Source organism: Aphis gossypii, chromosome 1, assembly GCF_020184175.1.
Source record: "Aphis gossypii isolate Hap1 chromosome 1, ASM2018417v2, whole genome shotgun sequence".
NCBI lineage: Eukaryota > Metazoa > Arthropoda > Insecta > Hemiptera > Aphididae > Aphis > Aphis gossypii.
In genome coordinates this window covers 62,645,141-62,660,975 of record NC_065530.1, presented here as the reverse complement: position 1 = coordinate 62,660,975, position 15,835 = coordinate 62,645,141, and the positions used below count along the sequence as shown (strand labels likewise).

The following is a 15,835-nucleotide window of genomic DNA, read 5'->3' as shown; positions in this document are numbered from 1 at the left end:
AGAATATAGATAAGAATATGAAATTTTCAATTATTGTCTATTGAGAATTTAATATTTATTACTTACCTATTCAGTTATTTATAAAAAAAAATAGTCGTGCATTTGGAGTTTGGACTGTACCTATAATATGCCTTATTTGTATAATTATTGTATAACGTCATAATATTAGTTCGTGCTGGGGCACAAAGTTAGTAGATACTAGATCTACAATTTTTTATATGGACAAGACATAACGAAAATTGAAATGTTAAACATCTAATTTAACCAATATAGGTATGCATAGTAATTACGGTTATGAATACAAATTAATCTATTTAGGTGAATAACTCATTTGGAAATTTGTTATCCAAGGTTTGAGGCATAGGTTTTGGTGTGTACTGGTACCTACTCTCAAGTAAAAAATTCTAATCAAGTTTTAAGTTTGTATACATTAAGAGTTAAAAAAAAAAAATTCAATAGGTATCACTGACCTAGTATTGTGTAAAATAATTACATAAGATTTTATAATTTTTAATAATAAATTTATATAAGTATAGTATATTCTTAATATTATTATGTTTGTAACGGAAAATCATATTAAAATAGAATACTTTATTTTTGTTTTTAAAGATTGTTTATTCACGGTGCTACAGCAGTCTTAACACATAGCAAGTACCTACCTATGTATAAAACACAAAAAATGTTTTCAGTTTGTATAAAGTCTAATAGTTTTTTGAAGAATTTTGCAAGCTTTAAAAGTAAAGTTCAGATTATTACAGAAAATAAAACATACTCAACGGTATCCTACATACAAGGACAATCGCCAGAGAGTAAAATAAGAGAGTATTTCTATTATATTGATCATCAAGGAATGGTTTGTAGATAAAAGTTTATTATTTAGTCAATGTTAGATACAAAATATTGTTTAATTTATACTATTATACCTAGTATTTTTCTTGCTATATACATTAGAATCTAAAACTTATGATTTGTATGATTATTTTCATATTATAACCATTAGAAAAAAAAATGCATTTATTTTTTTTTTTTTTATAATATTAACAATTTTTATAATGTCTTATTAAACATTTAACTTTTATTTTACAAAATTTTTGATTTAAAATCAAGATAATAAACAAATGTTAAAATATTTGTGATTTTTAGCTTTTTCTGGATGATAGCAAAATGAAAAATTTTACGTCAGCTTATAAAGGTAAACATTTTGTTATTATGTTTATAATTTAAACAAATGTCATAATAATTCCAAAATTTGTTTTAAAATATATTTTTTTTTTCAGAAATAGATTTTTTGGTTTTTTTTTTCAAACGGTTAAAATTAAACACAACTGATCGATATAGAGAACACTTTCCATGGATATCATTATGTGGTAGAGAACGGAATTTTGTTAGATGTGACGACTATCCAATTGTGTTCAACCAAGTAATCAAAGGTGATGATGGCAATCTCTTATTTTGTCATAACCATGCAGGTCCAAAGTTGACAGTTCCATTTCAACCTGATAAACTTTGGATGGATGTTGAAAACGGTAGAGTGTACCATCCAGCCAATGAGCAACATGGTTCAATAGGACTAGTATCATCTAAAACAGCTATTGAATTCAGTAAAATGTTTTTATACAGCGATACAGATAACTATGTGCCTACACACTTTTTGTGGAATGGTAAAAAGTATGTTCTAGACTCAGATTGGTTCAAACATTTAATCCCCAAATGAGTAAAATTCAAGTTGTTATACGAATAGAGTTCATCTTAAAAATATATATATATATATATAAGTAATCAAAATGGTTACATTATTATAGTTGATCTGTACATTTTGTTATTTTGTTATTCTGTTACTATAGTTTTTTTTTCTGCAATAACAATAGCCAAATAGTGTAAGAGATACTATAATAACTCTGTAAAAGTTGGACTACAGTACAAATAATGTACAACCATATTAATATAATAATTGTATTATATTTTTCATCATATAAGGCTTAATATTTTACATAATATGTTATATTTTATATTATAATAATTAAAAGGTTTGATTCTTTTAGTTCAGATTTTTTAAGTATAATTTTTAATACTTTTATTGAGTGAGGATCTACTTATACAAGACTTATGGAATCATGAAATCTTTTTCAGAATACTTAGTATTATAAATTTCATTAATTTGTATTACTGTTACACATTTAATACATTATAATAACAGGAATTCTAAAAATAATGAAAACAAATGTTTATATAATTATAATATTATAAAAGATAACTACACTTTTGAAAGTTGAAGTTTGATTTCGTTTAAAATATTTTTTACTTTTTCAAATTCTTCTTTTACATCTGCATTTTCCATTAGGTCTTTTTCTTTCTATAAAACATAAAACATTAAAAATGATTAAAATGTAACAAAAAAAAAATTTAAAACACTAACTTCAATTTGTGAGACCACTGACACTAGCATTAGTTTTGCAGATGACAGAAATCGTTTTCTTTTGTCACTATTTTCTGCTTGGTTACTAGAGCTAATATATGCTGCAAAGTCGAAAAAATTTAAATACATTATTGAATACACATTATTTAAAACAAATATTTATTTAGAAATATACCTTCAGCTAGTTTTAATGATAATTTAGAGACAATCAAACAAGAATTTTTTTCTAATGCCCACTTGTTGCCTTGTGTGGTGAAACGATGAGCACATTGTAAATGATGTAAAACTTTATCAGCTGTTTCCTTATTTGGTATCGGTACAGCTTCTTCAAGATTTGCATACAATGTCCAAATTTCTCCATCATTTTGTACCTAAATAATAAATATCACCATAATTAATAAAAATACAGATTAATGAATAATTAAAATATAAGTATACTTATATAACATACTTGTGACGTAAGTCTTCCAAAAAGTTGTAATAAACATTTCCTATGCTCAGAGGCTGGCCTATCATTTTCATCTTTAACATTATTTTGTATGGCTTGTACTAGAATCCTCAAAACCTCCAAATCTATGTGCTTACTTTTTAAATCTAATAACCTATGGTAGCATTTGATTGCCTTTGATAAAAAAAATGATTCTAGTTACAATTTGAATAACAGTAATAATTATTTAAGTAATAAGACATTTAAACATAATTATAATACATACCTCTTCAAAACAACCACAATCAACACTGACTACCATCAAATTATCCCAAACCATCCAACTTTCATAATTACATTTCACAGCTTCTTTTAATGCATAATAAGCTCTCGATTTCTGACCATTTTTAATGTAACATTTTGCTAAATTGTTCCAAGCTTCAAAACACTGAATTTAAAACAAAAAGTATAAATCATTCAATTTGCAATTAATTTTGGATTGAAATGTATAAAACATTTTAATATTTTGTGTATTACAACAACCAAAAACCTTAGCAAAAAAAACTGTAATTGCTGGTTTCCCCAAATGCAGTAAAATATAATATAACCACATACAAGCATAGAAAAATATTCAACTTTAATTATTTTCCTAAACCATTGTGGTAAAATTTGTGTTTATATTAATATTAATAATAAACTAGATATTTAAATAATATATAAAATATTATTTTGGTTTTTTTTAAAAAAAATAAAAATTTTAAAGTATTTCATTACTCACCTCACTCTCGATGTCACAGTATCTCCTATATGCTTCTGCAGCTTCTGACCATCTTTCTTCAATCATACATGCGAACCCAAGTCTAAACCATAAGTTTTCTTGTAACGAATTTATCTTGAGAGAATTTTTGAAGTGATCTATACTTTCTTTATACTATAAATGTATAAAAACAAATAAAAATATCTTTAAATGAGTAATTATTTTTTTCAAATTTAAAATAAAAATTACTTCTTTTCTTGAATAATAATATAATGCCCAGTGTTTTTGTGCACGGCTACTTCGATAATCTGAAATTTTCCACGCTTCTTCGTAACGAGATTTATCATCAGTAGCATCTCCAAGCAAACATAATATTAAAATATGTTTAGCTACAGTAAGGTTTGACGATTTTAACTCATTTTCAAGAATTTGTGCAGCCTATTATAAATTATATTGATCAATTTCATTTAAAAAATTTTAAATTTTTACCATTGATCTTACCTTATGTCTATGGCCTTGGGTATTATAACAAGCAACACATTCTTCCCATAAATCAAGAGCTAAAAACCAATCTAATGCACTTTGGATGGCACCAATTGAAAGCATTATATTCCCCAAATATGCTTTAAGTTGCCAAGAAGGTGAAACAAAAGAACAATGAAACAGATATAATCTCTCAACATTAAGTGGACTAGATACCTCCAAACTGCTCACTAAGCTCTAAAAAAAAATGTAAAAACCCAATTTTAATTAAAAATGTTAACTACAGTTTTAAATACATTTACCTCAATCTGCCGCATTGCTCGTTCCACTGATTTTCTACTATCCCTTTCTAGAAGAGATCGTTGGAGCAAAGTTGAAACATGAACACTCCACACAGATTGTTGTGACACCAAACACTATAGTATTAAATCAATATTTAACAATGTTTTAAGAAATAAATTATAAAAATATTACTCTTATATATGGCTGAAGTTCTTCAAATTGTAGATCATCTTTAGGTTTACACTTTTGTTCCAATATACTTTAAGCAAAATAAAATGATCTTAAATTAAAAATAATAATGTAGGCAATAATATTATAAAAGATTAAATTTAGTATTTACAGTGTATTTAAGATGGCTGCTTGTTGAAGACTGCTCAATTTAGGAAATTTACCAGCACTTTCATTAGAAAACTTGATATCTGGTAAACGATTTTCATCATCAAGCACACAATCCTATACAAAACAAAAATGTTTTAATTAATTTTGTAACTATAGATATTCTTGTACCAGATTATAAATAACTTACTTTAGGCAAATCACAACATTCATGTGAAGTCAATAGATTGGTATTATTTTCTCTCGTATGTGAATTGACAGTTAAGGTTAACTGGGCCAGCTCTTTTACTTGAAATTTAGTTCTTTTCCCCATTGCACCTAAAATAGTTTAGTTCTTAAAATATAATTAATTGATGATAATATTTCAACTAACCAACAAGTGAATGCTCTAAACCCAATAAGTCCATTGCTGTGTTCAAACAGTTAGTGGCTTTTGTAATATTTCCATAATGAGAAAGATAAATTTTACATTGCTCTATCCTAAATATAGCTTCTTCTTCATCAGTTTCCCAAACAGTTTTTTCCATTTGTTCAAAAGCCAGTTCAATCATGTTCTTTAAATCATTTGATAATTCATTTAATAAAGATTGTAGAGTTGAGAGCATCCGTATTTGCCACCAAGATCGTGTCTAAATCAAATGAAAAAATAATTTATAGATATTATTTTAATAGTTATAACTTATAAAACTGCTTGCTGTTCTTACAAAAATATTGATCTGATTATTGCTAAAAACCGCATAAGAAAATACCAAGAGCTCAGGATACAATACTTTTCTAGATACACAATCTAAATCGTTAACTAAGCTTTCTACAACTGCAGTACTTGAACCCCAACTTTTCAAATCTCTAAAAACATAAATAAATTATCAAAATGTGTAATTTAGATATTTATAAACTGGAACATGGATTTAATTTTTAAGTGAATTTCTTATTGACTCATTAATGTTAGAGAACACTGGCACTAATAACATTTTTCTGAATATTTTAAAAACTTAAGAAATAAGTCATAATAAAAGATAAAATTAAAAAATTAATTTAATATATTAGTATATTACTAAAAAAATTAAAAAAAAAAGGTTATTGTGATTACCTGGGAAAAAGTTTAGGAAAGCTAAGGAATTTTTATTCTGTGAGATTTTATTTTAATTTCTATTCTCATTTTCATTTCAAAACTATTTAGGTCTGTAAAAGTTATACAAATTGTTTTCGCCTACAGAACAATTTTCCTAAAGAAAAGGTAATCATATTTTATCTTGAACATATATAGAGAATAGAGTCAATTAAAAACTTAAAGCTGATTTCTAATAAATCTTACAATTTTGATATCAAAGGTCCAGTCCAATTTGCTTGTATAAATAGTTGATAACAAGCAACGCCAAATGTGAAAATAATATTCTTTCTGAAACAAAAATGTTATTTAATAAATAGTAGTATACTATAAATGAAAAAAAACTATATATTATCAATTGTATAGTTCTAATTTTTAGGCGGTGTTCATTTAAGTCATATATTTTTATAATATTTATCAAAATATTAAATGAGATTATGTACTTGATTACTGAATGCCTGTAATTTATGTTTTACTTTATAACATTAAAAACTAGATGAATAAATAGATCATTTATTATTTGGTACTGATTAACATATAATGTGCTAGACGTAAAATATATATAATATATATAGGTATATCAATAATGATAATAACATATTATATTATGTGTTTCTATATTATTATTGCTTTTTATCCTTTTTGAAAAAAAAATTGTTTACAATTATTAGTGTTTGTTAAAATTTTCAAATATTATTCATATGTCTAGACTCAAATTCAATCTAGATTATCAGTAACTAACAATAGTGTTAAACAAAACTATAGAGTTTAACAGAAAATACCCGGGTTTATCCTCAGTGACTTTTGGTAGAAGGCTGTACAATTTATTATCTGGATAATAATTATTTTAAAATAGTAATTCATTTTTAATAGTGAATATACAAATTAGACTTTACCCCAATGATTCATATACATTTTGGTGCCACTACAGAAAATAGGATATAGGTACCTATTATAAATATAAGAACATGCTAGATAAATAATTATTTAATAAGATTTATCATTAAATTATTAAATGTTATGTACTTACTTTAATGGATTCAAATGTAAGAAATCGCTTAAATGTTTTACAATATTTGAACTGAAATTTAATTTGCTTAAATTTTCAAACTCATCGTATAGTCTTAAAAACAAATCATCCTCCAAAACTTCAACATAGTTGCCTTTCAGAACATTTTTCATTTCATTTGATATAATATCATCTAAAAGCAAAAGTTAATGAAAATTAATTTAAGCTTTTTATTTGATACAAAATAATATAGACCATAATAATTTATACCTGAAACAATTATTTCGTTATATAAATTTGAATATGTATCACCATATATAAGACACTTTTCTGTGTCCGTAAACTTTTCAACAGACATATTATCTTTCATTAAACTAAATGTTTTGATTAAAATAATTAAGAATAACAATTTATTAATCGTATAATAAAAAAATTTAAAACAACTTATAGATGCAATAATTTTAAAATTTTAATAACAAAAACATGCAGATTCTGTAAAATACGACACATAACCTCAAATTGATCACTGTTATCAGTGTTATCAACAATTATTATCACGGTCTTGAAGACAGAATAATAATAATAATAATAATAATAATAATTATAATAATAATCTTAGATCTTCTATATTATAGAAGATCTAAGATCTTCTCATTGAACTATATGTTATCATATAGTTCAATGGATCTTCTAAGACCGTGATTATTATAATAGTTACCTCCACAGATTATATATTTATTTTTGAAGTATTATTTACTACACTTCAATATTGTAAATTGATATTGAGGTATAAAAAAAATATATTTATATCTATTATATAAAATTTGTTATTGAACATTAATATGCATTTTTTATTTTTTCCTGAATTAATTTGAATACTATATAAATGTTAAAATATATGATGCGTGTTATATACAATCAATATATATATATTTATATATATATGTACGGTAACTGTTATTATGATTGCTATAACGCCTCCATAGTTGATATTCAACTGATTTAAATTGGCAATACTATCGCCAATATACCGCACTATAACTATATTTTTGTTATATTTCATTAAAATTTATACATTTCCCGAAATTTTAGGTGCAAGTCGGATTGGTTAAATGCCATGCTGGCAAGAACCATTCCGGCGCAAACATAATTTTTAGATAGGTATTTTGTATTATTTTTTTTTAATTTAATGATGTTGGTGATTAGATTTTTTAATGAAAAATGCACATCTTACAGAATTAACTGTGTTCTATGTAATGACTTGAAAAAATGTACAGAATAGTAGAAATTTTATATTTTTTAAAATTTAAATTAAGCTTCTCTCCAATTCATTACTTCTTGTGTTTTTCTGTTTTTCTATTTATTAAACGCAACAAAATAATTGAAGTAGTGACATAAATTTATGAACTACTCATCATTATTTTTTTTTTTAATTATTTGTGACAGTTAAATTACAAAATAAAATGATTCTATGTTTAAATAATATTAATTTTTCTCAATAAAATACACATTAAAATAAAAAATAAAAATGAAAATAATAATAATAGCAATCTTAATAATCAAATAATAATTATAATTGTAAACACTCAACAGTGTTTTCAATAGTCGCTGACAACTGTCAGTTACTATTCCAGTGGAAGTTTCCAAAGAATGCTGTGAGAGAATTCAGCTTTCCATCAATAAAATTCTGCTGAATTTCCACTTTTCCAAAATCTTTAACCAATAACACACACTGAAAAATTATAATTTAAAGTTAAGTTCATACTTAAACACCATATATCATGTGTTTTACTTCTAATATGTTTGTATTTTTTAGCATATGAAATACTATTTTAATAGCGCAATAATCTTAACAATTAATATCAAAAATACTCAAACCTTTCCAAACATGATCATTGCACATAGTCTCAATATCATAGCATTTACTAAGTAAATATCTTGAATCTCCCTGTGAGTTGTGACGGTAACATAAATCTGCTTTTAACTTTGAGTAAATTAAAAAAATATCCCCAACTATAAATTCAATTTTATCCGCAACACCATATATCTCATCATTATGACATGCCATTCTTATTTTATTAGGATCAATAATTTCCTATCAATACCAAGCTTCCATCTTCAGTTCAAAATTTTATTCTAATATATGTTTGAAAATTATTTTAAACAAAATATTACTAAATAATTACTTGATACATGCAATTATCTAGTTTTTACTATTTACATTTTAATAGACAAATAAATCTGTTTAAATAAAAATAATAACTAAAATAAAACCTTAGATTAATAATTTAGCTAAATAGCGATGACCTTAACATAATAAGATAAGTAATTAATCCAAATAAACAGTATACATTTTTATTACAGTAGAAAATAAAATAGCCAATGAAATGTACAAAAAATTGCGATGTTACTAAAATTATGGTCTTTCTAGTCACTTAAATATTTTATTAAATAAGTAAAAATATATTTACTTTTGACTTTGGTGAAGTATAAGTTTTTGTACCATATCCGGTATTATATTGTTTATTAACATTATAACAGTGTATTTTTGATGCACAATCTGTATAATATATTTTATCATCATTACACACAAAACATAGACCCTCAAGAATAGTATTAATTTTATTTGAGTTTTTCAAGTTTTTGTCATAATATGATTGTCAGTAACAAAAAAAAAATAACCTGTATAAATAAATTTATTTAAGAATGTTGTTCAAAATTTCAAATTTAATTTTTGATTTTTCTTTCGTAATAGTATATTATGCATAATTATATAAAAAAAATATTAATATTAATATTCAATGTGAATTTATTCATTTTTGATTATTAGCATATGTATTTATAATAAGTAATTAATAACATATAGAGTAAACAATAATCTTAGTCTATATCAGGGATGGCACATCCATGGCACGCGAAAAATTTAAGTATTAATATAATATAATAGCTAAAAATATTTTGAACATATGACTTATTGTATATAATATATATAATATTTTCCAAAATGACACGCTGGAAAAAAAGATAATTTTTGGCACATAGTGTTCAAAAGGTTTGCCATCCTTGGTCTATATAGTCATATTAATAAAATAACAACATTAATAGTTATAATACTTTTACCAACAGAAACGCAAGAATGTTTTTAAATAAAATGTAAACATTTTATTTTCTCTCTCATTTAATACAAACTTAGGACTGTCAATAGAAAAATTAAATATATATACTATATTTCTAATGATAGGTTACTCTGGTTCTACTCTGATCTAAATGGAATCGACATTTATTTCATAAGTACTCATAGAGTCATATCGATTATTGATTGAGATATCAAAGGTATATAATATATAATATATATATGTATATCATATAATCGCGACGCAAATTAGTTTGTCACATATCTCAATTTTATATTAATTTGTATACAGCAGCATTCTAGGGCTAGAAAGTTTCCCAGACATTTTGTTTATTTTTCTGAGTAAACGTTAGGCCTAATGTAAAATATTAAAAATAATACTCCAATTATTAGTTTTTAGGTTTTTTTTTTACGCATATTTCAATCTATAATATTATTACAATTTTTATTTAATTAGCTTAATTTTAACTTAAAATAGCTTAAAAAGTCAATAACTTTCTGGTTACATCATTAAGATAAAATATTACTGTGGACCCAATTAGAGTATTATCTATAATAGGTATAATACCGCAAATCAAACTCTTATTTAACTTAAGTGATCAAATATCTCAGGACCCATCTCACGTTTTCCCGAAAATAGTTTTATAAATCCTATTATGAATATTACGTACCTTTCATTAGTCACGAAGTATGTGCACAACTGCAGAGTAACATTATTATTTCTGGAGCTGCAATAGCCGCGTCCATACAACACTTCGACCATTTTTCCAGCGCGAGATGAATAATTCGGCTTCTTCATGAAATTTGTCTGATTGTTGATGAACGGTTGGGAACTCCATTTCAGAGAGTTTTTTACTTTCGGATAATTTCGATTCATATTGGTATGCATTAGTTATGACGTATCAGTGTTTACCGAAGACAAAGAATATTTCTTTTAAGCACAGTTTCGTACGCGATCTCAATATTTGCAGCGGGGGTTCGTCCGCTGTAGAAAAAATAACAATACTGACACATAAGTGTAGAATTCATAAATAAGTAGGTAGGGTAGCTGTTGCTTAACCGTTTATTTAGCCGCGGATCAACAAAATTGTCAAATACAATTTTAACTGTTTGGCCAGAAGGCTAGAATATTATTATTATTATTATTTTTTTTTTTTAGTCTGTCGTTGTCTTGAGTTATTCGTCTTGCCTATAGCAGGAACTGCTGAAGCAATGAGTATGAAATTTAGTCAGTAGTTTCATTTTATGGTGTGAAAAACCTCTAAGAAAGGATCTTTTAAAATTCAATTTCTACGAGGGCTAAAAAGAATAAAATGGGTAAAAATTAAATGAATTGATAGAAAATTATATTTTTAACTTCGTCCGCTTCTACCCGGTCCCGACAACGGCACACCATCGACGTTTAAGTGTCCTCACGGACTCCGGCCGATCAAATATTTTGTGAGTCCCGCTAAAATATGATAACACTGATAACTGATAATAATATATGATAGAGCCAAAGAGGGCGTTATGGTCTTCAGCGGTGGTGGTGGCGAATGTGGATGTGGTGTTGGATCAGGATATCAGGCAATTATCCAGGTATCAGGTTTTTAAATTTTAAATTAGATATTTTTCATTACTGATTCTAAAATCGATGAAGCGACAGTTTTTGTATATTTAATATAAATATGTGCTACTTACTTTATTTTCTACTGTCTACTACTTAACTATTTGATCTTCTTATAATTATATATTTAATAAAACATGTAATTATCATGTTTTTAAAAAGTTTCATAAAGGGAATGAACTATACTTAAATTTCTCGAATACTTGCTAGATGAGAGAGCGGAGTTGTTGAAAGTTTCACACTGAATTTTGAAATAACACAATAATATATAATTCTATAAGATAGGTTAGGTTTAGTTGAACACTTGTACCTTAGTTTTCCTGTACTACAGAAGTATAGAATATATAAATATACATTTACAAAGTATACAATCTTTTACTTTTATATTTTTTTTCTTATTGTAAGGTATTATTTAACAGTTTCAATTGATCAGAAATTGATTATTATCTTTACCAAATCAATCAGAATTCATATACACAGAAGTCAAATAAACATGAATAATGTATAAAACACTGATTACTAATAAATTAGCCGATTGCATCCATTATCCATAAATTAAAAATTGAAATAATACCATTTTCAATAAATTTATTTTCTTTCGCAACATGTAAGTTTAATTTTATTACAATTAGGTATAAATATACATTTTGAGAAACATAACATGTTATAGGTAATAACTTAATTCAAATATTTAATATTATATTTTTGATTTTATTCTGAAAAATTTTCAAATTTTACCAATAAACAATGATTAAACAAAATTACATGTAATTTATTATTTTCATTTTAAATGAACATTGAAAAATAAAGTGTTTTTTACACAATAATAATATAATAATAGATTATCAATCATTTCAAGTAAACATACATAATGTTTAATAAAAACCAATGAAAATGTACAAACAAAAATAAATAAACACTTACAAAACTTAACGATTTAACATTTAAATGTTACATCATAAAATATAGTTTATAAAATTTGTCATAATTATATATATAATATATAATTACGCAGGGTAAAAAATAAAATATTTGTGTTTTTATGGATGCACAAATTCAGTAATTTTATATACTAATTTTTTTTAAATACATTGTATAATAGGTTTTCATAAAAAAAAACTAATTGTTACTTCGGTATAGTGTGCATGAATACATTTTTTTTTTAGTCTTATGAGATAAGATAAATTATTAAATCGAAATATAAATTATAACTTTATATAATAATACGGTACTGTACATAACTTAAATCACAGTGCTTCAGAATGTTATTATAATCTACTTAAACATAGTAATAAGTATAGAATGTTTAATGTTGACATTTTGAAGGCATTAACATAATATGTTATCATAGTTTGTCGACACTGGTATTTGGTGTCTGGATACGATGATATTTGTACTTGTGAAATTCTTAACATTAGATTATTTGATCATTTCAATGAGCATTTTGAAAACATTTCAGTTATCATATGTATAATGTATAATATATATTATAAAAAAAAGAAATTAAAAATAATGTACTTTCAGTACTGGACAATGAAAAAAAAAATACTCAAGCTCGTATGGACTTAAAATATAATAATAATAATAATGTATATCGATCAGGAACATTTTATTGTAAAAAAAAAAAAAACAGCAATAGCATCCATGCGCCCATCTTTGTTTTCAAGTTGACAGGTAACTTAAGTAGTTCTATACTTTTATATTGTCAAGTGTATATATAATAATAATAAAAATAAAAATAATAATTAATAATAATAATAATAATAATATATACAAATCGCATTGGCCAACAAATACTGCAACACTGGAGAGGGGTGGCGGAGACGTCTGCACTCGAGACGTACATAAAATATTATAATATACATATATCAATCGAATATCAATTTTAAAAAAAAAAGGGGGGGGAGGGCCGAGAACACGCGTACATACGTCTCATCAGACGTAAGACTCCTCGTCCGCGTACGTTCGGGTGACGACGAATCGCTGCTGTTGCGCTTGACTGCATTCGCCCAGGTAATACGAGGTGATGGGCGCCCGGCGGTTGGCCGGCGGCGGCGGACGGTACGGCGGAGGCGGCGGCAACGACCTGGACCTGGCCGCGGCCACGGCGGCCTTCTCCTCCTTGCGCTTCAACCGGCCGCGGAGCCTGACGGTGCCGTCGGCGTGCGCAGCCGGCGCCTGGAGCGGCTGGTGTTGCCTGAGCTTGAGCGAGTCGGTGGCCACCTCGTTGCCTCGGCTGTTGCTCCGGGACACGTGCGGCGTACAGTCTTCGTCGGACAGCGTGCTCGAGTCCTCTTCGTTTTCGTCGCAACAGTTGTCCGCCGGAGTAGCGGTGGCCGCGGACGTGGCCGAGGCGTTGGCCGAAGAGACGGTGGTGGTAGCGGTGGCGGTGACCGAGGTCGCCGCCGTCAACTGTTGCTGTTGCTGCGGGTGCGGTTGCTGCTGTTGCTGAAGATATCGCCTGCGGTCCACCAGCTCGGCCGACCTACGGGCGACGACCACGGGCGAGGCCGACTGCGGCGACTCGTCCTTGTTGTTGCGGTACGCCGCCGCCGGCTGCTGCAGTACGGGTTTGATGGTCAGTTCCGTGTTGTAGTTGTTCGGGTGCAGCGAATCGACCACCACTTCCGACTTGACCACCACGTCGTAGTAGTCGGCCGCAGTCATTTTTCGGTATTGGTCCTGTTGCGGCGGCAGGGATATCCGGTTGTTATTATTGTTGTTGACGTTGTTGCTGCCGGACGTTTGGACGACGGGTTTGCTGCGACGTGGCGGCGTGGGCGGAGGTACGTTTCCGTCCAACACGGACTCTTCGGAAGCGCTTCGACGGACCGCCTCCTTGCTGGCCGCGGCCGTCAGACGCTTGGATCGCTGCCGGAACCAGGCTTGCCGCTGGAAGTTGGCGTTTTTCCGCTCCTCCCAACCCGGGTAGACGCGCACGTACTCGCCCGGCATCGACGGCACGGCGGTGGCGGACACGGCTGTTTTGGCCGAATGCGCCTGGTCAAACGCCGGGTCGTATCCGCTCGAGCTGGTCGAACCGCTCTCCTCCTCGTCGGGCGTGTACAGCTGCGAGTCAGACATCGTCAGTCCGGAATCCCGGCTCAACGATATCTGATCCTTCCTGGGCGGCGGGCTCACTTCCAGACTATCAATAGAACTGTCATCCCGTCTCATGGCTGTAAAACAAAACACAATACAAACTTATATTAAAATATAAATAATATAATTATAATAATATAATATAATTATTATTTTAATTATAATATATAATATAATATAATAAAATACTTGATTTTTTAAAATTTTTTTTTTCAATAATAACAACTGATAAACAATCATAATGGTCTTAAAAATATTTAGTTTATATTTCGATTTTGGCTTTTAGAAGCTCAAAAAAAAAATACGATGTCAAGATTATATTTAAATAGGGTACAATTAGAAAGAATAATATGTAGACGTGTAAGAGAGCATAAATTATTTAAATAAATGGGTCAAATACACGCCCCTAAAGTGACTCCCGAGTTCATTAGTTATAGACATATATGCGGCACACTTACAGTCAGATTCTTCGGTGCCGGAATCCCGTGGGTCACCTAAGAGGTTCGGCACGTGTGGACCGCACAGCAACTCGCAGTGGGTGATGAGTATCTCGACCAGTGCGGGTACGGTACGCAAGTCTTCGGTCGGACACATGGCCGGCGAATCGGACCACAACAGGGACGGCCCAACGCACACGCCCAGGTTGGCGGCCGACATGAGGTTGTGCGTGGATCGCCGAGATATGTGGTAGAGTACGCACAGGAAGTGGCACAGCAGATGATAATTGGGTTTGGGCAACTGATCGATAATCCTGTAGGGGAGAGAAAAATTAAAACATTATAAATTATTCCGATCCAGTCGATATTATTACAAGGCGACGGCCGGCATCGCCATCACATAAAGTGCCGTTAAATCAATGTAATACACTCACGTTTTGATTCTAAAAAGTTTCGTGGGCAGGTTGGAACAGTCCAGAGCTGATCGCCATTTCGGGAACAGGTTGGTGCACAATAAAGGGTCGGGCAACGAGCGCAACATGTCTTTGAACAGGGCCGCGGTAACCAGCACAGGAACGTTCTCTAGACAAACGTCCTCACAAACGTCCATTTTCTCGCGGAGCTCGCGAACTAAACGGGCGTTTGCAGACTTTCTAAAAATACCCTGAGTAAATGGTCCTTTGGAGAATATTTGGTGTAACATGCCCTGTGAATTAAAAAAAAAAAAATTAATTATATT

The 15,835-nt window shown here is 29.1% G+C and overlaps 3 protein-coding genes across 5 annotated transcripts in view; 1 reads left to right on the top strand and 2 right to left on the bottom strand.

The window, feature by feature from the left end:
• Positions 1 to 49: 49 nt before the first annotated feature.
• LOC114127482 (UPF0598 protein CG30010) lies at positions 50 to 2,046 on the top strand. Its single transcript, XM_027991725.2, has 4 exons — positions 50 to 273; positions 610 to 853; positions 1,144 to 1,192; positions 1,278 to 2,046. Exons 2-4 carry the CDS (start codon positions 662 to 664, stop codon positions 1,712 to 1,714), a joined length of 678 nt encoding a protein of 225 aa, XP_027847526.2. The 5' UTR covers positions 50 to 273; positions 610 to 661; the 3' UTR covers positions 1,715 to 2,046.
• On the bottom strand, positions 1,814 to 7,299 carry LOC114127475 (tetratricopeptide repeat protein 27). Its single transcript, XM_050210732.1, has 17 exons — positions 7,089 to 7,299; positions 6,840 to 7,011; positions 6,017 to 6,100; positions 5,406 to 5,547; positions 5,075 to 5,330; positions 4,892 to 5,019; positions 4,706 to 4,818; positions 4,558 to 4,624; positions 4,386 to 4,499; positions 4,102 to 4,320; positions 3,850 to 4,038; positions 3,622 to 3,774; positions 3,130 to 3,291; positions 2,868 to 3,038; positions 2,592 to 2,787; positions 2,417 to 2,517; positions 1,814 to 2,353 (listed from the first exon to the last, which is right to left on the bottom strand). The coding sequence occupies exons 1-17, from the start codon at positions 7,186 to 7,188 to the stop codon at positions 2,255 to 2,257; spliced, it is 2,466 nt and encodes an 821-aa protein (XP_050066689.1). The 5' UTR covers positions 7,189 to 7,299; the 3' UTR covers positions 1,814 to 2,254.
• Positions 7,300 to 12,891: 5,592 nt separating this feature from the next.
• Positions 12,892 to 15,835, bottom strand: part of LOC114127484 (rho GTPase-activating protein 20-like) — a 221,578-nt gene continuing 218,634 nt past the window's right edge. For all 3 annotated transcript variants that reach the window (XM_050210729.1, XM_050210731.1, XM_050210730.1), the window contains 3 exons: positions 15,531 to 15,802; positions 15,118 to 15,410; positions 12,892 to 14,736 (listed from right to left, as the gene is read on the bottom strand). In XM_050210729.1, the coding sequence (XP_050066686.1) occupies positions 13,493 to 14,736; positions 15,118 to 15,410; positions 15,531 to 15,802 (1,809 nt within the window). In that variant the 3' untranslated portion in view covers positions 12,892 to 13,492. The remainder of the gene's footprint in view (positions 14,737 to 15,117; positions 15,411 to 15,530; positions 15,803 to 15,835) is intronic.

Coding starts and splice junctions, on each gene's coding strand:
- LOC114127482 (XM_027991725.2), top strand. CDS start 662: ATGTATAAAACACAAAAAATGTTTTCAGTTTGTATAAAGTCTAATAGT. Junction 854..1,143: donor ATATTGATCATCAAGGAATG/GTTTGTAGATAA, acceptor TGTGATTTTTAG/CTTTTTCTGGATGATAGCAA. Junction 1,193..1,277: donor TTTTACGTCAGCTTATAAAG/GTAAACATTTTG, acceptor TTTTTTTTTCAG/AAATAGATTTTTTGGTTTTT.
- LOC114127475 (XM_050210732.1), bottom strand. CDS start 7,188: ATGAAAGATAATATGTCTGTTGAAAAGTTTACGGACACAGAAAAGTGT. Junction 5,548..6,016: donor GGACCTTTGATATCAAAATT/GTAAGATTTATT, acceptor TTATGTTTTTAG/AGATTTGAAAAGTTGGGGTT. Junction 4,625..4,705: donor GCAGCCATCTTAAATACACT/GTAAATACTAAA, acceptor TTTTGCTTAAAG/TATATTGGAACAAAAGTGTA.